This window comes from Thamnophis elegans, chromosome 10, assembly GCF_009769535.1.
Source record: "Thamnophis elegans isolate rThaEle1 chromosome 10, rThaEle1.pri, whole genome shotgun sequence".
Lineage (NCBI taxonomy): Eukaryota > Metazoa > Chordata > Lepidosauria > Squamata > Colubridae > Thamnophis > Thamnophis elegans.
This window is the reverse complement of record NC_045550.1, coordinates 22,215,046-22,238,955: the sequence shown is the minus strand read 5'-3', so window position 1 is coordinate 22,238,955 and position 23,910 is coordinate 22,215,046. Positions and strand designations below refer to the sequence as shown.

Genomic DNA, 23,910 nt, shown 5'->3' with positions numbered 1-23,910 from the left:
ATTTTTTTTGCTATTGTTATCAACTTCAAATGTTAAAGATTTTTTCCAGTTGATTTAAATAAATGACTGAAGAATATTACAAACTTACTATGTTAAAAGTGCTATTTCAGGGTTAACTCTTACTTCTTCAGTACTAATTGCTGCAAGAGATTAAGTCAGTGGCTATAACTCCCAAAGGCTAAAGTAAAAAGTTCAAAACCAGGCTCTCAGTTTAATAGGCATTAACTTTTAGTACTTATTTTAACTGCCTGAATTTTTCATTTCTGTTATTTTGGTTTTTCCTACCTACATAATGCTTACAGAGAAAAGTATTACATTAAAATATGTGGGACCTTATTCATCTGTTTGCTGCTATACACATCTTCTTGACAAACAAAAAAAGGTAAAAATATATAAATTATTGCAGTGTACCTGACAGCCAGGATCAAGATCCATCTTTCTTCTGAGGAATTTTTCCACATGTCCAATTGTTGCCTCTCCTGAAACACGTACAAACTTCTTTTCCAGTGGCTACAAGAACAAAGAACAGGTTAATTTATAGTTAATTCATTTACAGTGCAAATAGTCAATAGTTTTTACTGTTCACCCTTCAGACTTTGATAAGACAATCATTTGCTGTCTAGGTAAGTGGACTGCATTATAATACATAGCTCAGGTGCTATGTTGTCCTTTTAGCAAACAATTGAAATTGATTTGAGCCTCCAGATATGGAAAGTGGGCTCCAGCTTCCTGAGATTTTTTTATTGCCCCAACAAATAATCAAAGCCCTTCACTTAGAGAAAAATGCCAGGCGTAGAAGACATACTATTGCAAAGGATAGAAGCAATAGTATACACAAGTTATTAAGAGAAGCGTACTGTCTAATCCTGTGAAAAAGAAGGGTTGAAAGATGACCAGTGCTAATGAAATTAACTGATCATTAGCCTTAATTTCTGAACACAAGGGGATAAATGATGCAGCCAGAAAAGATAAGAGGATTAAAAACAAATATAAATCTATAAATGAAAATGTGAAGATTCTGGTGATATTTTCATCTATCCTCTCTGTGGGGGTTGAACAATTATAAAGAAAAGCAGTAAACTGGAAGAAAGATTTGGATTTATGGACCATGACATATACCACTAATATAATAAGCTTTTAGGCAGATATATGCTGCATCCTACAAGGGCAGGAAAGAAATGTAGTTGCTAACATGTCAGGAAGGATTTAAACTAAACCAAAAGAGAAGAGACCCAGGTAGAGATTAATCTACAAAAGTGTTAGGCTTTAAGCATCATTACAGAAGTAGAATGCAGTAAATATTGTCTGGAAATCACTACATGATAGTACAGAGGAAACGACCGTTGACTTACCTGAATGGTCCTTCTATGTGTGCTGCGAGGGGAATCCAAGCATGGGTTAACTTTGTCCATTAGCCTAGAGAATGAGTTATGTAAATGTTGACCACGCCTCCTCTGACTGGATGGGTCAGTTTTGTACGAAGTCAGCTGGTTAACAACGTGTAGCAATGTCAATGATGGCCGTAGCCAAACAAGTCTCAATAGTCACATCCAGAGTAAAGTCAAGTCAGTAAATAGGTAAGTGTCAGTCATCGAGTCAGAGTCATGCACTAGCCCTGGCCAGCCGAAGACGCGGGCAGGTTTGGATTCCCCTCGCAGCACACATAGAAGGACCGTTCAGGTAAGTCAACGGTCGTTCTCCTGTGTGCTGCTTGGGGAATCCAAGCATGGGACATGCCAAACAATTAAGAGTCAGGGCGGGAGCTAGGCTGGTCAGGGCGCCCCGGAGAAGAACTCACCCTTTGCAACACTTGCCACCCAAAGGAGGCCTCAGCCGAGGCAAAGACGTCAACCTTGTAATGTCGAATAAATGGTGATGGCAACGACCAGGTAGCCGCCCTGCAAATCTCCTCCACCAAGGCTTGCGTGGCCCAGGCCGCTGTGTTAGTTGCACTTCTGATAGAATGAGGCGTAATGCGCCTAGGGATTGGTCGGGTTTGGCTGTCATAAGCAAACGCGATGCACGCCTTCAACCATCGGCCAATCGTATGGGAAGACACCTTCTGCCCCATGGATGATGGTTGAAAGGATACAAAAAGTGCTTCTGACTGTCTGAAGGACGCAGTGCGTTTCACATAGCAATGAAGGGTTCTGTGCATATCCAGGTGGTGCCACTGGCGTTCCTGCGGATGGGAAGGGCGGGGGCAGAAATCCGGGAGGATGAGTTCCTGAGCCCTGTGGAATAACGTGTTGATCTTTGGTAGGAAGGCCAGGTCCAAACGAAGGACGACTCTGTTGGGATGGAATATGCAGAGGTCCGCTCAAACTGACAGCGCTGCCAATTCGGACACCCTCCTGGCCGATGTAATAGCTACCAAAAACACAGTCTTAAGAGTCAGTAACCGAAGGCTGATGGATGTAATAGGCTCGAATGGAGAGGCCATAAGAGCCCTGAGTACTAATGCCAAGTCCCAGGTAGGGTAACGGTGCACGGTCTGAGATTGGCTGCACCTTTCAAAAAGGATTTGACCCGTGAGTGTTGAGATAATGAATGGCCCTGGCCGCCCCCAATTACTGTGGCTAAGGCCACGACCTGCCTACGAAGCATGTTGGGCGCTAAACCCTTGTCAAGTCCCATTTGCAAAAAGTCCAATACTTGGGGCACCGAAGCCTTGAGGGGGTCACCCCCGGCGCAGCGGCACCACCTGCAGAAGGCCTGCCAGGTGGCCTCGTAGATACAAGTAGTAGATGGACGACGGGCCGCTTGAATAGTATCAATGACCTTACTTGAGTAGTATAACCCCGTTAGAATAGCCTGCTCACGTGCTACACGGCTGCTGGGGGTTCGGGTGGATGAGAGCCCCCTGGTTGAGCTGGATCTGGTCGTTCGGAATCCTCCACAGACGTGAGATCGACAGGTGTACGAGGTCTGCGTACCAGGGACGCCGGGACCACATCAGAGCCACCAACAGGATCTCCGCTTGCTTTGTCAAGATCTTTTTTATGACCAGCGGAAGGATCGGCAGAGGTGGGAAGGCATAGAGGAGGCCAGCCGGCCACGGACTGCGCAGGGCATCCACTCTCTCCACTCTGGGTGTTGCGTACCTGGTGTAAAATCGCGGTAGTTGCGTGTTGTGAGGTTGTGCGCACAGGTCCACCTCTGGATGACCGAAGCGGTGAGAGAGCTCCTGGAAGAGATCGGGGTGGAGTTGCCACTCCGCTTGGTCCACTGTGGCTCTGCTCAGCCAGTCTGCCTGTGTGTTGGAATCGCCCGATATGTGTTCCGCCCGAAGGGACAGCAGTCTGGTCTCCGCCCAGTGATATAATTTCTCTGTCTCTAGCATCAGGGCCTTGGAGTGGGTGCCCCCTTGGCGATTGACATGAGCCTTGGAGGTCACATTGTCGGTCAAGACCAATATGTGGTTGTGAGATACAATGTCCTGGAACTCTCGGAGGGCTAGCCAGATGGCCCGGAGCTCCAGCCAATTGATACTGTTATTCAGCTCTTGACTCGACCAGCGGCCCTGTGCAACTCGGTCCAGGGCATGGGCCCCCCACCCGAATAGCCTGGCATCTGTCGTAACTTGGATGCGGTCCAGCTCTTTGAATGAGCACCCTTTGAGGAGCTTGGAGGACGTCCACCACCGAAGGGACCTTGAGCTGGGAATGGCTGGTGTGTGCCCTTTGAAAGGAAGCAGGAACCATTGCAGTGGGCATGCATAGAACCTGGCCCAGGGGACGATGTTTATGCAGGAAATCATTTTCCCAAGTAGTTGGGAAAGCATAGCCAAAGGTAAGAGTCTCTGAGATAACACCTGGGCTGCCAGGTGTTGGATGCTCTGTCGCCTCTCCAGGGACAGGGAGACCTCGCATATGATGGAATTGATGATGGTCCCCAGGTAGAACAACGGTGTGGTCGGCTGCAGGTGACTCTTGGGGAGGTTCAGGATGAACCCGTGTCGCCGCAGTGAGTTCATTGTTACCTGTAGATCCCTTAGGGCCTGGTCCCGAGATGGCGACAGGACCAAGATGTCGTCTAGGTAACAGTTCACTCTCACCGGGACCGAACGAAGTGACGCTGCCACAACCGCCAAGAGTATGGTAAAGGTTTGAGGGGCCGATGAAAGGCCGAAAGGCAAGGCCCGGTATTGAAAATGTCGGCCCGCGAAGTGAAAGCGCAGAAATCTCCAATGTGCTGGATGGATGGGCACGTGGAGATACACCTCCTTGATGTCGACTGATGTCATCATGTCGCCCTGGCGGATGGATGCCAAGATGCTTTTTAGGGATTGCATCTTGAACCTTTGATACTTGATGTACAGGTTGAGTCTTTTCAAATCTAGAATGGCCCACCATCCCCCCGAGTTCTTGGGTACTAGGAACAAGATTAAATAAAATCCTAGCCCTTCCTGGCCTTTTGGGACCTGTTCTATGGCGTTGATGGAGATGAGATGTTGTATTTCGGTGTCCATGAGATGCCGTTTCATCGAACACCTGGGCACAGGACACCTGATGAACCGCCTCGGAGGGATGGAGAGAAATTCTAGAGTGAGGCCCAGCCTCACAACCTGAAGGGCCCAGGCATCAGACATGGTCTCCGCCCACTGATGAGCGAAGGCCAGGAGATGCCCGCCCATGGGAACTTCCCCTTGGGAGTCACCGGTACCTCCGAAAGGACCGGTTGCCAGCCCCACGAAATGGCTTTCTGTTCTGGGATTGCACCTGGTTCTGCTGGCGGCCCCTATCTCTGGCCCCCGCACGGTCCTGACCGTGGTCCTGTGGCTGGGTAAAGGCCCTGTTGTAGTGGGGAACATAGGGGGCGACGGTGAATCCAGAATCACTGGCCCAAAATGGCTGGCGTCTACTGTAAGGCTGCTGTCTTCTATTGGCGCGCCCCCCCAGTGGAGGGGAGGACCTTGCGTTTATCCCTCGTCTCTATGAGAATTGGGTCGAGCACAGAACCAAACAATGCCCCGCCCTTGAAAGGTGTGGAAGCCAGGCGCCACTTGGATTTAACATCAGCCTGCCAATGGCGAAGCCACAGCAGGCGCTGGGATGCCACATTGGATACCACAGCCCGGGAGGCAAATTTGGCAGTATTAAGTGTGGCATCCACCAAGAATTCCAGGGCTGCCATGATTTTGGTGATGTCTTGGTGAAGACGCACGTCATCAGGGGCAAATCTATCCTGCAACTGCTTGAGCCAGAGCACGGAGGTTCTATTAAAGAAAGACGCTGCAGTGGCAGCACGTAGGGCCCAGGCCGCAGACCGATGGGTCTTACAAATGACTGTTTCGGCCTTACGGTCCTCAGCCTTCAGGCCTTCAGAAATTTCTGATGGGATTAGGGCTGGGGAAGCAAGAGCAGCCACGGGCGGATCCACAGTTGGGAATTGCAGGATGCCCTCCAGGTCAGGAGTGGAAGTGTACAATTTCCTGTCCCCATTGCTGGGTGGAGCAACCGCAGTCAGTTGGTCCCATTGCTTTTGGACAAGGTCTAGAAAAAGCTTGGGAGAAGGAATAACCTCCTGCAGTGAAACCTGCTCAGCAAAAAGGCGCTCAGTTGCATCCAGGCCAACAGCAATCTCACCCATGTGAGTAGTGGTCTTAGCTTTATATAATAAGGACTTAAACAGTGTGGGGCGAAATAACCCAGAGGAATTAGGTTGATCGAAAATCAGACCTTCATCATCAGAGAAATCCCTGTCTATCACCTCCCCTTCTTCCACTAAGGCCGAATCCTCGCTATAGACTGAGGTGAGAGGTGAGGAAGGGCCTGCCTGGAGATCCGGGAGATCCACTTGCAGGGCCTGGGGGATAGGCCCACCCTGGGCACTGGTAACCCCAGGAGCCTGATTCCTATGATGCAGTTCAGCATCCACACCCCTGGATATTGCTGCAGAAATCATCTGGTAAAGATCCAGGGGAAGGCCCAGGCCCTCCATAGGCCTCAGGCCTGCAGCAGTAGGGGTAAAGGTGGCAGAAGGCCCAGCACGTGGTATTGCATGGGCCGAGACCGCATGGGCCTCCGAAAGTACGGGAGGAAACTGGGCCCCTAAACCCCCCTCCCAAAAATCAGAAACTTGGGGCAGGGGACGATCCAGTGACCAGCCTTGATTCCCTGCTGGCTGCATTACTGGGGCTGGTGAAACACGTTGAGGCAGTAATATGGGGGGGAGGGGAATTGCTACCCTCCCCAGCAGCCTTAGTCACTGCCTTGGCCTTTTCTTTCCGCTTGTGGGCCCTAACCGGAGCTCCGGATGTGTCCCTGGGCCTTTGGCTGGGAGCTCTGGAAGCGGCCCTGCCAGGCCTCGAGCTAACCCCCGCCTGGGCAGGGGGTTGGGAATCGGTAGAGGGCTCTACAATACCTCCTGAGGTGGATTGGTCAGCCATTCTACAGTAGAAATTGAAAAAACTCAACCGCACTGTATCAAAGGTTTTAGTAGCAACGGAAGCGGGCCGCGTGGCAAGCAGGAGCTATGTAAAAGCGATCCTCTCACTAAGTCAGCCAAACCAAAGTGAGGAAAGTGGGAGGACCGATGACACAGTCGCTCCTTTGGGCGCGAAGACTCGCAACGCCCTCTTTCAGCTGTCTGCAAGCGCATGCGAACAAATGGTTCCAAAATGGCGACCACAACTGAAGTGCAAAATTTGAATAAGGCTGCAGCCGACAACGCCGCTCCCAGGCTCTCCGCTCTGCAGATGGCTTCAGCGGGACCTGCGCTCTCCATGAACGAGCGGCGGGCGGTCAATTAGCTGGAAAACAGTACGCCGCGAAAGGCGATTCATGTTCAAGGCAGGCAGCGCAGGTGGAGAAAACAGCTCAAGGCGCGAATGGCAGGGACGGCAAACAGCGGCGAAGCGAACTCGTGCCGGCAACTGCGGTCACTGAGCTCTAATTGCAATAGCCCCCATGAGCCTGTGAATACCTGCCCGGGTGCTGTAAGAGCTCTAGAAGGTCTGGGCAGGCAGCGAACTGCTGCCTCTCCCTTTAATCCTGCAATAACTTCTTTAAAAGTGCTTCCAACAACTCGTTGAATCCAAGAATAGGTAGAATTTTGTCAATTAGTCTGGAGAAAATTGGTATACGTCTCTTCTGGCTGGACTGAGTTAAAAAACTGACCCATCCAGTCAGAGGAGGCGTGGTCAACATTTACATAACTCAGTCTCTAGGCTAATGGACAAAGTTAACCCATGCTTGGATTCCCCAAGCAGCACATAGGAGAACTGGTATCTTTCAGTGATTGTACATATATTTATGGAGAATATAGGCAATTATCAGAAAGAATAGCTAGTGCAATGTAGAACTCAAAGGATACTAACTTTTTAAAAAAGGTTCCTTTGTAAATAATATAAATCCTCTCATTCCCAGAGGTGAAATAGCTTGTACATTTATAAAGAATTCAATGTTCCTGAATATGGAAGTCTTTTGTGCTGGTTAATAAGCACAGTAAAATTACTGTTAGGAAGCCATATTTAAAGCACCTGAATAAGATTTAAAATGAGTAAAAACGTAAAAACTGTACCACCACATTTACTTAACTGCAGAAGATATGGACAATGTATTTTTAAATCACTCACTAAATTCTCAAGAATGCAAGTTGTGGAGATATCTTGACATTTCAGCTGCCTTGGAAATAATTCTGACCAACTAAGGGGAATTGGACTGAAAATGTTAAGCACATTGGGGAAAATAATCATATCATGCCAGCACTTAAGTTAATTATAGAATGCAGAACTGTGTCACATACCTTGCACTTTGAGAAAGCAGATTTTAATGAATTCATGTGAAGGATGAACAGTGTGCCATGGCTTAAAAGCCTTAAAGGATAAAAAAAAACCCAGGAAGGAAGGGAGATCCTGAAAACCAAGATACTAAAAGCATTGGGACAAACAATCCTAATGAGAGGGACAAACTGAACAAGTTTTAAGAGCACAAATAAAACAAGCAATTTCACTGAAAAGCTGAAAAATCAAAAGGAGATCTTGGGAAATAAAAATTGGTTAATAACTAAGGAAAAGACTGAAAACAGATGGCCCTGGATTCATAAAGCCTAAATATCAGAAACTGGCAAGAAATGCACAACATAGTAAGAAAGAAAAAGGCAACTAGACTTTCTTGATTTTTCTTGAAGTCATTTCACTTCTCATCCAAGAAACTTCTTAAGTTCTAACAAACTGGTGGGGAATGGGAGGATTTATATTATTTACAACCAGATGACTGAGAACCTCCATAGAAATTTTCAGAGATTTTTGAAGGGAAACAAAGAGTGAAGGAGATGGCTAGACTTGCTATAATAAGGGGGATCAATGAGAAGGCAGAATCAACATCTTTGCATTAGTGTTTTCAAAAGAGAAGGCATGTTTCCATGAAATATAGTAAACAAATCAAATCAAGAACTCAAATATATTCCCTCTGGGAAATAAGAACTTCCAATTCATTTTCTCTTCCTCATACTAACAAATTAAGTTTCTCTTGAGTTCCTCTTTAGTGCTGAACAGTGAAGTTGTCTAGCACTAAAAATCCCTAGTGCCTTTTATGGTTGGTCTCTTATTTTATTTCATTTGCTAATATCCATTTTGTTCTACAAATAATAGACTTGCAAACATAATGCCACATTTACTTTTAATATAGCAAAAAAGGTTTGGTAATATTGATACCTTAAAATTCCCAGAGAGATCATTTGCCCTGAAAGAAAGAGAAATGAACATAATCAGCATGTATAGGTTACATATACACTGGCATGCTCAACTTACAGGCATGCTCCCTCAGTACTTATTTTATGGTTCCCAAAGAAAACCTTTCATTTTTGGTTTTTGAGGGGCCAAAAGGAAGAGAGAGGAAGACAGCGTTCTCTTCTCTTGCCCTAGCCCTGTGGAATAGGGAGGCAAAAGAGATCCCCACTCTACTGGTCTTCCATGAAGGAGTTAAAATATAGTCTTGCATGGGGAGCTCAGGGAAGAGAATGCAGGCATGGGGCTGGTCAGTGCCCCAAGAGCCCTCCCTCAGCTTTTAAACTAATTTCTAAACGTGTACAATCACAAAGGTTAAAGAAGATTGAAGTACCATAACATTATTTTTAAAATGCACTTTTAATAAACCAGCATTTGGATTTACCAATGATGACCGGTTCAAACCAGTGGTAGGATTCAAATTTTTAAACTACCGTTTCTGTGGGTGTGGTTTGGTGGGCGTGGCTTGATTTGATGGGCATGGCAGGGGAAGGATACTATAAAATCTCCATTCCCACCTCACTCCAGGGGAAGGTTACTGTAAAAATCTCCATTCCCTCCCCACTCCAGGGGAAGGTTACTGCAAAATCCTCATTTCCTCCCGATCAGCTGGAACTCAGGAGGCAGAGAATAGATGGGGCGGGGCCAGTCAGAGGTGGTATTTGCCGGTTCTCTGAACTACTCTAAATTTCCACTACCAGTTCTCCTGGTTCTGAACTGGTCAGAACCTGCTGAATACCACCTCTGATTCTGATATTTGTCATGAAATACTGCATGAATCAATGTGAACATTACTTGGTGATTACTGCCACCTAGTGGATACATCAAAGAGAGTATCTTTTAATTTCTTTCCTTCAAATTATTGAGATTCTGAACCATTTTACATGATTAATTTGTATTTTTCATTGCACTAAGATATTGATGCACAAGGCATAAGCACCTTAAAGAGAAAAAGGCTGCTTCTCAACTAGTTATAGTGTGAAATCTGGTGCCAAACTCGATTTAGTTTTAGTTACTTTGGAAATGAGCTTACTCAAGTGTCATATTCTTTTTCTATGCTTTCAATTTTTAAACAAAGACAGGGTCTTATTTTCTTTTAATCCCCCAAATAAGCACTTGGCCTTATTTTCAGTGAGGTCTTATTATTTTTGAGGAGCAGGAAGCGGTGAGCGTGGTTACCTCATGGCTGCTGCTGTGTTGCAATATTTTCGGGAAAGGCTTATTTCAGTGCATGTGCTCAAAAGCCCGTTTGGGCTTTTTTTTTTTAAAAAAAAAATCTTTATTGGTTATACATTTTTTTAAATAAGACATACAAACACAGCTTTAAACATACAAACCTCCCCCCCCCCCCCCCCCGTGACAGTCGTTCACAGCCCAACATTTTTTTCTTCCCCATTGTTTAGTCTCTAACCAGCATCTTCTTGTTACAAAATTCAGGGATCTATTACAATACCCACGTTCACTTTTAGTTCCCATTGTTAACAGCTATTTAACTTTCCCAGTTTTAAGTCCCTGCTGTTCTCTTTGTTGCCCACATATACCATAGGTTCCAGCTAAGATAATATTCCGTTTCTCCTTTGTCCCTCAGCCAACCCATCATTCTGTCCATTTCTGCACACTCTTTTTAATTATGGCATCTTCCAATGGTATGGTAGTAGATTTCCAAAATTGCGCATAGGTTATTCTTGAGGCCACAATTATATGTAGGCTCAAATGCCATATAGATTTACTCATGTTTTCTGGTTTTATGCTTAGTAAAAAAAGTTTCGGGGTTCCATTGCGCATTTGCCCCGGTAATCTCTCTTAGCCAGTTTTGAATCCTTCTCCAGTATTTCGTGGCCTCAATACAGGACCACCAAATATGGTAGAATGTGCAATCTCATAGCCAAAATTTCTCTCCCATGCTATTAGGAGGCTTTTATCCATTTCTTCTTTAACATCTTGACAGGTCAAAAATTGATAGATCTTCAACATTTTTTTATATCCGCCAAACAAAATCTTATCCAACTCCTGAAGGTTTGGGTAGATCCCAAACCGTCCCTTATCGCCTTTAAACCTATTTCTGATCTGTAAATATTCCCATCATTCCAGATTCCTGGCCTGCTGCTCTAGTTTCATCTTTGTTTTCATGTTGCCATCTTCTGTCATAATGTCTTTATATATTATGTTTGTCCATAAACTGGGATGCGTTAAGGCCTCCAATGGTGCCAATCAGCACGGAACCCTAAGATAGTACCTTTTCCTCATCTTTTCCCACGCCCCCATCAAAATCTTCCAAATATAATGTCCCATGACATTATACCTATGGGGGGATCTCTTTCTTGCCAGAGGGAGGCATGCCATCTTTGTGCATTGTGGGAGGTCATGTCTCTCTATAGCCAATAAGCGCCTTCCACTCAACGTCACCCAATTCTTCAACCATGTCATAATTGCTGCGCTATAATAAGCTTCCCAGTTGGGTACTCCGAAGCCTCCCAGTTCTTTTCATTTTTGCAATATTTGGGCTTTAATTCGTGCTTTCTTGCCTTGCCATATAAATCGAGCCACTATTATCTCCAAGGATTTAAAAAAAAAATGTCCAATTTAGTCGGTGCCGTTTGAAACAAAAACAGAAATGTCGGTAGTACATGTGTCTTAACTGTCGCACTCCTGCCCATCAAAGACAATTGTTTACCACTCCAGTTAATCATATCCTTAGCCACCTGTTGTAATAGTTTCATATAATTATCTTATACATAGAGGAACATCTCTCCGTAAGCCAAATTCCCAGGTATTGTACTTTATGGGCCCTGTTAATCCCTAACAAGCTTTGTACTCCCCTTTTCTGGTTCAAAGTCATATTCTTAATTAACAGTTTTGTCTTCTCTTTATTTATACGTAACCCGGCTATCATACCGTACTCCTCTATTTTACGTAAAGGCTGTATCCCAGAAACCATAGGATCCTCTAAAATAAAAACAAGGTTGACAAAGGCCTGGACTTTAAATTTCTGAGCTTTAGCTCGTAACCCTTTAATTTGTATATTACTCCTCACTGTTCTAAGAAGGGGTTCTAATGTAAGGATAAACAGTAAAGGGGATAACGGGCATCTTTGTCTTGTGCCTTTACCAATCTCAATATCACCCATCTCTTCTCCATTTACCAGTAATGTCGCGGTTTGTCATAAATTACCCAAACCGCATTTAAGAAATTTTCTCCAAACTTCATATTTTCTAACTGTGACACATAAACTTCCAATTTACCCGATCAAATGCCTTCTGAGCGTCGAGAAACATAAAGGCCATTTGTTTTTTTCAGCCGGGCTTCATAATATTCTAAGGCATCCAAAATAATTCTAACATTATCTTTCAAATGCCTCGACAGCAGAAAGCCATTCTGATCAGGATGTATAAATTTGCTAAGGAAAAATTTAAATCTACCTGCCAGTTTAGCTGCAAAGATTTTATAATCCACATTCAAAAGTGAAATGGGCCTATAGTTTTTAATTTGGGTATGGTCAGCTCCAGCCTTAGGCAAAAGGGTTATATAGGCCTCAGCCCACGATTTCGGTGTGATAGAATCCGTCAAGACAGCATTAAATATTACTATCATATCTTGTCCTAGGATTTCCAAAAAAGTCTTATTGATTTCAACTGGCAAACCATCCATGCCAGGAGTTTTGTTGTTTTTCATTTTTTGACTGCCTTTTCTAGTTCATCTATTGTTATCTTTTGGTTTACTACCCCTTTCACTTCATTTGAAATCTTAGGTAGATTTGCATTATCTAAGAATTCCTTAATTTGGTCCTCAGAAATTTCCTCTCTACTATATAGTTGCTGAAAAAAACCTTGAATAATTTCCTGTTTCTCCCCCTTGGTTTCTACTAATTCCCCTTTACTATTCTGCAGTTGTGCTATACGTCTGCTCTCTCTTTCTTTCCGAAGTCTATATGAGAGCAAATGGCCCGGTTTGTTAGCGTGCTCAAAAAAGTTTTGCTTAATCCCCCTAAGTTTCTGAGCAACATCCTCCCGTGCTTAATTCTAGCCATTTCTTCTTTTTTCTTATCATCTAACGAGTCCTGTTGCAAGGCTTTTTCCACCACCTCCAATTTGGCTACCCATCTTGCCCTCTCTTCTAATTTTTTCCTCTGTGTGCCTATTGTATATTTAATGGCTAGGTCCCTCATAAAGTCCTTGGCCGTATCCCAAAGCATTTGTGGGGTTACTTCCTTCCTATTTTCTTAAAAAAAACCCACCTCATTTCCCTTTTAAACATTTTTTGAAATTCTTGTTCTTTCACTATCTCTGTATTCATCATTACTTCCTTCCCCGCCTTACTCCTTTCCACACCAATAAGAGTGGATTATGATCAGCACAGATATTAACCTCGATCGCTACTTCCTTAATCAGGTCTCCAATTTCTGGTGCCATCCAAGCCATGTCGATCCTAGAATAGGATTGATGTCTATGTGAAAAGAAGGTAAATTGTTGTTTCTGTGGGTGGAATTCACGCCATACATCCTTTAATTCATATTCCTCCCTCATGCCCTCCTCCTCTTAATTCCCCCCCCCCCTTTGGATGTTTCCTGGGTTATAGTCCATTGTCCTATCTGCCACAGCGTTATAATCACCCACCACACATATGTGGTCATAGTCTAACTCTGCAATTTTTTGATGCAACTTTCTAAAAAAGATACTCTGATTATCGTTCGGCGCATATATGGCCAACAGCAAAATTCTATATCGACTAAATTTCAATTCAACCATTAAAAGCCTCCCCTCCCCATCAGTATACACCAATTTAGAATCGATATGATCTTTAACATAGAACACAATGCCCTTTTACTTTTCATCTGCTAAATTTGTGTGCATTATACCCAGCCGGGGGTAATGCAACACATTTTGCTGGTGGTTCACTATGTGTACTTCTTGCAGTCATGTCAGATCACAATTCTTTTTTCGTAAAGCATTCAGTATTTTATTTATCTTTCTTAGTGAATTCAAACCATTTATGTTTAAAGAAATTAAGCGGAGTTCATCCGCCATGTTTATTTATGTAAGGCTTTGGATTTTGTTGTCTGCCTCATCTACGGTCTCTCATCTCTGTTTTGACTCTCATTTCTCCCTTTCTCATCTCCCGGGGCACTATTCTTTTGCTCCTCTCCTCGGCTCTTGTTATCCAATTCTCCATCATTACTCTGGGTTCCCCTCTTCAACTGACTTTCCATAAAGTCTTGTGCATCTTGCAATGATTCAATCCGAAACCTCTAGCCTTGCCAGAGGAAAGACACCCCTTCAGGTAAAAGCTATCTATACATCACCTGAAGTTTCCTCAATTGTGTTGTTAGGTCCTAATATTTCTGCCTCCTTTCCCTCACTCTTCTTGGCATCTGTTTTAGTACTGTCACCATCTCCCCCGTATATATGGTATTCTGGTCACGTGCCTTCTGGTAAATTTCTTCTCTCAGAGATCGTTTGCTAAACCTCACGTGCACTTCACGTGGCAGTTTCTATCTCCTAGTATAAGAGGTATAGACCCTATAGATGTCATCAATATCACTCTGTATCGACAGCTGATCTTTCTGAGTGATCCCTGCAATCATCTCAACCATAATTTCCTTCAATTCCTCTCCTCTTTCCTCTGGAATATTTTGAAATCTAAGAAAGAAGGCTGACCTTTCTAATTCCAACACAACAATCTCATCTTCCAATCTTCTATTGATATGACACTGATTCCCAGAAATTCAATTTTAACTTACCCAATAAATTCCAGAAGAAGTGACATGTCAAGTTCTGGAGGAATACGGAATACAGATCCTACAGCCTTGCGGGGTCTCCCCCTCCCCAAAGGCATTGGCTGGGGTGCAGCTAAAATATAAAAGATTAGGCTAAGAACAGAGAATAAAATAAATACATTCATGCTTCTTTCCCTGTAATACTTGCGGATTGCTCTTCTTTCAACCCTTTTTTTTTTCAATCCATGGTGTCCTTTCTCTGAGCAACACATTGTCTCTATCTCACTGTGATGGGATTTAACAATCTTTGCAGCACTGCCCCAGAAAACAATTACTTGGAGAAGCAATGCATTTTTTTCTGGATATATTCAAGTGGAAGGTGGATAACTTTCAATCAGAAATTCTTTGATTTGGATTCTTATGCTGAACAGGGGATTGGACTCCATGGCCTAAATGTCCCCTTCCAACAAGAGGAAGGGGATTTCTCAGCTCACTCTTGTTTCTCTCATATCACACAGTATTCGCTCTCTTAGAAGTATTATCAATTGTGAAACCTCTTTCTGAGTAATCATTTTGCTTCTTTCCTTTATGTCCATAGTTTTATGTTCTTTCTTTCCTTTATGTGTTCCATTGTAACAATATACAAGACTTTCATACACATAACAGTTTGTACTAATTAGGTCTCAGACCATAGAAGCTAAGAAGGGCCAAGGGTAAGAAAAAAAGGGAATCCAAAAAGAGCAGTAATGAAGCGATAGTGACAGAGAAATGCCTCTACAAATCTGTTCATTTGTGCCCTAAAGGCAAATGTAATCAAATATCTTAAAACAATATGTCACAAGAACTATTGTCTTACAACTTAGAAATTGTCCAGTTTGGCTAGGTTTTTGGTGTCAGAGTATCTCTTATATAAAATCTCATTAAAACAAAAGGTACATTTCCTCCAAAATCTCTGGCAAACATTTAGACGATTACAGGATTACAGTACTAATATATCATTCTGAAACTTGTGGTTTTCTATATACAGATATTCACCCATTGCTATTTTTGATACCTTTATGTAAACATTGCTGTTTCTAACATTCATATTTATCTCAATGATTCAGTAAGACTAAGAAATGGTGTTGAATTTCTGAGAGACCCAGAGGCAGGCAGGCAATGAATACAATTATATAAAACTTATGTAATGATCACATCAAACACAACAAGAACTGACTGAAGACAATATTCAACAATCTTAGTGCAGTTTGACACATAAACAAAACTTACTAAACTACCATCTTTAAAAGGTTTGGGACAAAAACCACAACTTACATTAAATATGAGTAACTTTGGTTGTATTTTAATAAAAAACATTAATCATGTTGTTTAAGGTTAACTATTTATGTTAGAATATTATTTTTCCAGCTATTTTTTTTTGAAAACTTAACTAGCACAAAAATACAGTTTTTTCAGTCACTTTTGTTTAACAAAAGCAACTATAATGTCAGAGAAGAAATACATATTGGTCTTAGTCTGCAAAAAAGGTTAAATACATATTTAACCTTAAATACATATCTCTTGGCATAAGGCATAATAAAAGGTGTTTAATTTAAATTTTAATAAATTCCCTTTATTTTCAGCAATAGTATCTCACAGTTAAAAAACTTACCAAGCTTGGGTATTTCTAAGCCTCTTTCTCTGTAAAAATCATGCATTCTCTTTTTTTCTCCTAAATGTATAAATACAAAAGGGCTGATTATCCTCAATCTCAATAATATGGATCTAGTTGATATGGAGTAAGTGGACAAAAACAGACAAAACAGATAAAGAAAATCATCTAAATTCTTCATTTTTGTCATTTTATTAAATAAACAAAATAAATGATAAAATGCTGCACAGATCTGGAGCAAAAAGACTGGGAAAATGAAACTGGGAAAATAAAAACTTGGGAATGTATTGTCATATGCACATTTATGATGTTTTTTTTAAAAGGATAAGCATTTGAAATACATATTTCTAGATTAATGCATGTACAGGTGAAAGTACTCTATGCAGAAAAAAGATTAGGAAATTGGAAACCTGCTGGTATAGGTAATAAATGGCTATCATATTTTAATAGTTTGTCTTTCACAAAGTTTTTTATAGGTCTTTGTTGTTAATTTTTCAGAACAATTTCTGACATGGTTCCTCCAATGAGAGGAGTGTTTTAATTTTCCAATATTTTGTAATAAAAACCTGAGAGATAATAAAAGGAACTGCATTATTTTTATGTTACAATAACTTACAGTATACCCATTAGAAAATATGGCCAATAATATATTGCAAAAGACCGTGAGGTATTTTCTTTGTTTCTTCAAAAATACTTGATTAAAATATGATTAGTATCAATCTGCTAAAATTTCACTGATACAATCTAGAAATGCTACAATTAACAGAATGTTATTTCAGTGCAGAATAGTTTTTTTACGAGTTGTCTTGATGATTATTTATGATTTGCTACAATATAATAATTCTATATTACAGAGATTTAGAAAGATTCAATTTCAAATCTACATCTTGCTGCTAGAGTTTAAGATTCTGAAGCAATCTGTCAATCTTTTGTTTCATTGCTTTAATGCCACAGCTGTTACAAATTTAACTGACAGAAATAGTACATTTTATTATTTAAATAAGAGGATTATAGTATCAAAATAATATAAAGCACTGAATTTTTGATAGTTTTTAAAAAAATGTGAATATCCCATGTTAAATAAAGATTTCATCAATAATTCCATTAATATGCCTATTCCACTAGTCCTTGTTTAGCAACTACAATTGAGACCAACAACTTGGTTGCTAAGCAAAACAGTCTTACTTCTCCTTTACTTTATAGACTTGCAAAGGTAATATGAGGACTGGTCACAAGTTACTTTTTCATCACTATTGTAACTGTGAACAATTGCTAAACAAGATAGTCACTGAATGAAGATTTTTAAGAAGAAGATGAACAGGTGTGGAAAGGGCAGGGAAGATGAACATTCTAAAGAAAGTCAACCATTCCTTCTATCATTTTTCCAAGATTTCACACTTTTTTTCATAAATCTTATAAGCTAAGAATTTTTAACTGTAATATTCCAAATTATATCATGGAGCATGTAGTTCTTCAGTGAGCTATCAGAAGAAAACAAGCATGTTAAATTCAAAAATCTAAAAAAAAGGACTGACTGATATGGTATATACGAGCAAAGTAAGTTACATTCAGTTAGGCGTATCTTTCAGTTTTACCAAGATTCAAACTTACTTTCTTCCAAGTTGACAACTAATTTATATACTATGTCTTGTAATTGTCGATCTAGTCTATAAAAAGAAAAAAAATAATTTTTAAATGTAGGCACTGACATAAAATTATTAAACTATAACAGATATAAGATTGGCTGAAAAATAGCTATTAAAACTGCAAAATTTTTATGTCAAAATTACAAAAGCAACTTTATTAGCATTTTTAAAATAGCACATTAACATTTCAAGTACAAGACAGTGAAGTATGGTCTGTGAATTAGTTTTATTGTTTTAATAAAAAAAAGTTAATGGTTTTGAACACATTGGTAAAGTTTCGGAAGACTTAAACATATTTTCCCTATTTGAAATAATTCTTAGCTCCAATAGTTAATGTCAAGACCGGAATTAACATAAGAATATAAACTGTTCATTTATACACAAAATAAATATAGAGTATACCATAATAGGTAAATTACCTGATATTATAAAGCGGCTGTGTCTGATGTACTACAATGTTGCATTTTGGACATCTGTTACTGTAGTAAAAATGTCTTACTATGCAGCTTTTACAAACTGTAAAAAAAGTAATTACATGACTGTTACAAAATGATCCATTATTATTGAAAGCAGTGACATCCAGAATCTGCAGATACAAGAGTATTCAAAGTTATAATGGACTTCAAAAAAGCTACTTACAACCCATCCTCAAGGTTATGACTGCCTCTTCCTACAGTCAGTCAGTCAGTCAGTCAATCAATCAATTAATCAATCAGAATAGAGTTGGACGGACCTTGGAAGTCTTCTAGTTTAGTCCCATGCTCAAGCAGGAGACTATAGCATTTCAGACAAGTGATTGTCCAGTCTCTTCTTAAAAAATGAAGTGATTTTACTTAATGTGATTGCATTTTTTGATGCTTGGCAAACTGCTCACATTTATAATGGGTAGCAGTGTTCTCTGCTCACACGACCACAATTTGCAATTTTGCTGTTTTGCAGAAGGTTAAGCAAAAAATGCCCACTAGATTTGCAGGATTTGCTTAACAACCACATTGTTCACTTAATGACATGATTAGCTTAATGACTGCAGTGACCAGCTTTATGACCATCATAAAATAGTCATAAAATCAAGTCAACAATTTACGACTGAAATTCTGGACTTCATTGTGGTTGTAAGTCCTGGCTAGGATGTAAACAGCAAAATGAAAATGAAAATGTAACAATTCTACTTAGATTTGTACATCCAGTTTTTATATATTCCCATTAATCCAGTCTTATTAATCAAATGGACTGACTTCATGACTGTGTCCTCCACCTAGCCCTTTTTTGTGAATACACAGGACTTTACTGATTAAAGACGAAACCAGATGGAGGGAGGAGCCACGTCGCGACGACACATCGCACAGACCCAACAGTCCGGGTCTGTCGATGAAACTTTTGTCTTTGGACGGTCCGGTAGGACCTAAACCGTCCCGAAGAGATGGTGACAGGGAAGCCAAAGCCTTGCTGGTCATAGGGACATTGCAAAGTCCCTGTTTGACCCAAGGATAGCGCTTCCATCTGAAGACAAACAGACAGCTCCTAGGCTGGCATAGTCGGAGACCGCTCCTGAAGGAAGAGACAAAGCGAAAGCGTTCCATCTGGTGAGGTTTTCTTTTTTCTTTTTTTAATTTCAGAAGATCCGTACTAAGAAACTTAAAAAAAAAATTACATCCAGTCCCCAAAGTAAGAATAAAGCGGCGATTTTGACACTTATTGGACTGTTTATTAGAAGATTTCCTGCTCTTGTTAGTAACGATGTTTTGTGGATTGAAGTAATTGCAACATTTCCTGTTTCCCTGCTTGTAGTCTATGGACTGATTTCTTTCTTTCTACTTTTTTCCTTTTTACTACCCTAATTTTTTTATTGGCTAAATTAAACTTACTTTCTTACTTCAACAATTTTTTTTCTTATATTGGTTAAAAGCACTGATTATTGAATCTGCCACCTGGAAGCCAAAGTCTGAACTTTGTTTCTGTTTTGGTTACAATGTATCTTTTGTTCTGCTTCACTTGGTTTCACTGACCTTACAATGGAAGGGTTTGGAAAAACTTGAAAGCATGAAACCTGTTTTTGTTAGTGCTTCTGGTAAATATTTTGGCAAAAGAAGGAAAAAGATAAGCAAGAATAAAAATCCTCCTATTTTAAAAAACCCTGAAAGACCTGGTGTTCAAGATTCAAAATAAATACAGACACATTTCTTAAAATTTTGACAGGCTAGAGTGGCAGATTCATTTTCCTATTTTTTCTCCTTTATATTTCTTTGCATTTTGAAAAATGGACCAATATTCAGAAGCAGAAAATTTAATAATCCAAAATATCCTGGCTGGACTTCAAAATATTGCAGAAGGACTTAAGAGATTTGACAAGAAATGGGACTGTCTATGGGGTGCTATAGTTAAAGAGGAGGGGGTTGGAGCCCCAGAGATTAAAGAAGAGAATGGAAATATAGAAAATAAAGACAAGATATCAGATGAATCTATTAATGGACTAAATATGAGCGAAAGTGAAAAGAAGGGAAGCTGGAAAAGTGTTTTTGACAACTTGGAGCCTTTCTTTCAACTTCAAGATGCAGGAGGGAAAAAAAGAGTGGAAAAAAATGGAACTAAGAAGACAAATATATCCAGAAACAAGTTTGATAACCAAAGCTAAGCCTACGTTAATAACAATTAAAGAGCGACAAAATTACATGAGAGATCCTTTAAGCTACAGAGTGCGGCAAGAAATGATAAATTCTGAAAAGATTTTAATAAAAGAGATGACACAGCTGCTGGCGAGAGTGAAAGATTCATTTTGCTACTGGAAGGACACTGGTTGATAATGCCAAATTGATGATAAAAATTAGTTAACTTTTGATGGTTAATAAGTAGTGATGTTAGTATTTTGTAGACTCTTATAGATTATTATTGAATGTTTTAGTCGCTAACATGTAATAAATCATGATATTAACAATGAAAGGATAACCTTAATTAGGATACATAACCAGGCCACAAATTGCAACTGAGACCTGGTGGAATGATAAAACCCATAAATTTGTGCTTTAGACCTTCTTATGAAGCTATAAATAATTTGGATTAGAATAAGAGGTGATGTGACGTAAATAGCAAACAACTGTTTTCTTTTTTTTCTTTCCTTCTCTGTCTTTTTCTAATTATAATAATGAAAGGGAATGTTAATGTACATCTTGGAGATTTTCAACTCGAATTCTTAATTTGGAGTAGAATTGGCAAACAACTGTTTCTTTTTCTCCCTGTCTTTCAACTATAAAAACAAATGGGAAGGTTGGCATATACTTTGGTGGTTATTAATTAGAAATGTCAATATTTCTTTTTTTTCTCTTTAGATTGTCTTAGATTTTAAATGGTCATTTTGTTAACACATACCAATAGATTGTTGTTCAGAGATTGTTGCTTTTTGCGTTTGTGGAGAGAAGAGGAGAGAAAAATGTAAATAACCCTTAGTTAACTATAATAATAACAAAGATTTGTTAGAGAGAGGAAATATAAGATGTCCTACTAATTGACTTTATTTTTTCCTTATTTTTTATTTATTTTTAGAACATGTTATAAGGATATAGAGATATGGCATATTGACTGGAACTGGGGGAAGGGAAAAAATGCTAACAGGTGGCTGTGTTTTTGAAATCTTAACTAAATGAAAACTGTGATATGGTGATAGTAAAATATATAAATTTTTAACATGTACAATTTAGACCGAATGGAATATATGTGACTATGGACAGAACGCACGAAATGTACTTGTGACCAATGGATACTCTTCCTATAAGACGTAATGACAGATAATGCTTTTTTCTTTGTGTGTGTGTTTTTGCTTGTAATAAAACTAATAAAATTTTTATATATAAAAAAAAAGACGAAAACCAGATAAAGTAGATTTACTTGGGGGTGAACTACTGAATGATGAATATTGAATTTATACCTGTAATTCAGGTTACACAGTTGAATTCACACTATTTCAGTTTTTTAAAAAAATTCAGAAAGCAGGCTTTTTGCAGTAGGAAAACTCTGAGATAAAGCAGTTGGGTCTTCTGCTTGATAAACAAAGCAATACTTTTACCTACAGTGCTTCAGGCTCTAGCATCAACCTAGCATGAACTATTTTCAGGAGTTGGTACCAGAAAATTGTCTCCAGATTTGGCCATGATAAAGGTTAAAAAATGAATTTTTCATAGTAAATGTACTTATTCAGAATAGCAGATTTCCCTGTAGGAGACTGAATGTCACACTAGGCTCTGAAATATATTCAGGGGAACATCAGGATCAAAGGGAAAAAGAACAATCTAGGAACAATTTTCATAATACATGGTTTGTTGAAATTTTCCAGGATTTTTCTTAAAGACATACCACATATTATAAGGCTGTAACATAAGGTAAGATGCACAGTATAATTCCAGAAAACATGAGGATGTTTTAAGAACTTAAAGAAAAGTATCAAGTTCAAGCTCATGTTCTGAAGCACCCTTTTCCTTCAAGTCTAGAGTTTCAGCCCTAAAGTTTTATTACAACTTTCATATTATTAAAGTATATACAACTCTTTTTTTCAACATATGTAAATTCTTCCCCAGAAATATTTGTTTTACAGTTTTATAGCTTTTAACAAGTAAGCTGCCCAGAGTTGCAATGGCCGGCAAACAAATTTAATCACAATTCCAATACTTACATGTGTGAAGACATTCTGTGATGGTTGTGGCATCTATGAAATACCCCTTGCAGATGGAACACATGATATATGGTACCAGTTCAGAAAGATTAATCATGCGCTGAAATTTCACAAAAGGATGTAAAGAGTATTGTTTAAAAGTTTGCTTATAACATTACATTTTTTATATTTAAAATAAGTACTTGAGAACATATTTTTTCAGTAAACTATTTTCAAACAATAATGGCCATATTATGGAGTTGAAAGCATGTTTTATCTCTGCAAGTCTTCCAAGATTCTTAGAGTGAAGTGTGTGTCTCCAAAGCAAATCTAGAAGGCCACATTAAAAAGAGGATTCCTGGAAAACAAGCATGTATCTTCTCACATAACGTTTGATATTGACCTCTTTCACTGCCTCAGCAACTGAGCAGTGCAAGACTAGGCATTACCTATGAAGGAAAGAAGAGACTAATGTATAAGTAAATGTTCCAAGCCAATCTCTTGTTCCCAGAATGTGATGACAGATACTGTCTGTGGTGTGAAAAGCAGCAGTACCTTGGCACAAGACATATTAATATATCCATCCTGTACTCATCCACAACAGGATAAGGACAGGAAACTGCACAACAGAACTTTAAAAAGTTTGTCTCCCAAATTGTTACCTTCTCTTTCTGAACAAAACCAGTTTTACAAACTAGACAATGTTTTGTTATCACTTTTGAATTTGCCTGGATCGTTTCTTTGTAAGAGCATATAAAAGAAAATAGCAGGATCAACAGAACTGTTTTAACCCGGGGGCAAGGAATGTGACATTGTGACAAAATATAAAGAAAGAAAAAAAGAAATGCATTTGCACAGAAAGCAATGCGAGTACTTGTATCCCAAGAAAATCAAAATGGTTCAACAGTAATCTTATCAGCAAAGTTGGCCGAGGGTAAGTTGCCTAAGGATCTCCGCAGCTGTGCTTTACTGTGCTACGCCCTCCTCGCGTCCTCTAACCCCTTAAGCTGCCGAGGAAAGAGTGGGCGGCCCGTGTTACCTCGTCCTCCTCGTCGCAATCCGTTTCGCCCTCCTCCGTGCCAAATCCTCCGAAGAGAGCTGCGGCTCCCCCTCCTGCAGTCCCTTCCTCCATCACCTCTTCCTCATCCTCCATCTCTTCGTTACCTCCACAGCTGGACTCAGAGCGGCTCCCCTGTTCGTAACGAGCACCCGCCCCGGAGCAACCAGGCGTCTCCAGCGTGGCGGCTGCCGCCGCTACTTTATCCTCCACTTCCTCGGCCGGTCCCGCCGCCTCTTCAGCCACGGACCCTTCGCTTAGCAGAGTCAACGCCATATCTCCCACCAAAAACCAGCAGCCGCTCGGCTTCCGTCCACACAAGGAAACACAGTTTGTTTCCAGCAGTTGCGGAGTATCGCTGTGCCCACCTGGTCGCCTCCTCCTCCCCTCCCCCGCCCCTCTCGCTAATTTGCGCGAAGGGTTTGTCCCGCCCCACCAACCAGAATTTGTTTTAAAAAAAATTTAGCGCGTGC

At 40.4% G+C, this 23,910-nt stretch overlaps 1 protein-coding gene across 1 annotated transcript in view; it reads right to left on the bottom strand.

Moving 5' to 3' along the window:
- PCGF6 (polycomb group ring finger 6) overlaps positions 1 to 23,835 on the bottom strand; it is a 35,185-nt gene extending 11,350 nt beyond the window's left edge. Inside the window, exons 1-8 of the mRNA XM_032225785.1 lie at positions 23,420 to 23,835; positions 22,402 to 22,501; positions 18,161 to 18,257; positions 17,707 to 17,762; positions 16,096 to 16,155; positions 14,469 to 14,577; positions 8,660 to 8,687; positions 412 to 510 (exon numbers count right to left, since the gene is read on the bottom strand). Coding sequence (XP_032081676.1) covers positions 412 to 510; positions 8,660 to 8,687; positions 14,469 to 14,577; positions 16,096 to 16,155; positions 17,707 to 17,762; positions 18,161 to 18,257; positions 22,402 to 22,501; positions 23,420 to 23,713 — 843 coding nt within the window. The 5' untranslated portion in view covers positions 23,714 to 23,835. The remainder of the gene's footprint in view (positions 1 to 411; positions 511 to 8,659; positions 8,688 to 14,468; positions 14,578 to 16,095; positions 16,156 to 17,706; positions 17,763 to 18,160; positions 18,258 to 22,401; positions 22,502 to 23,419) is intronic.
- Positions 23,836 to 23,910: the final 75 nt, after the last annotated feature.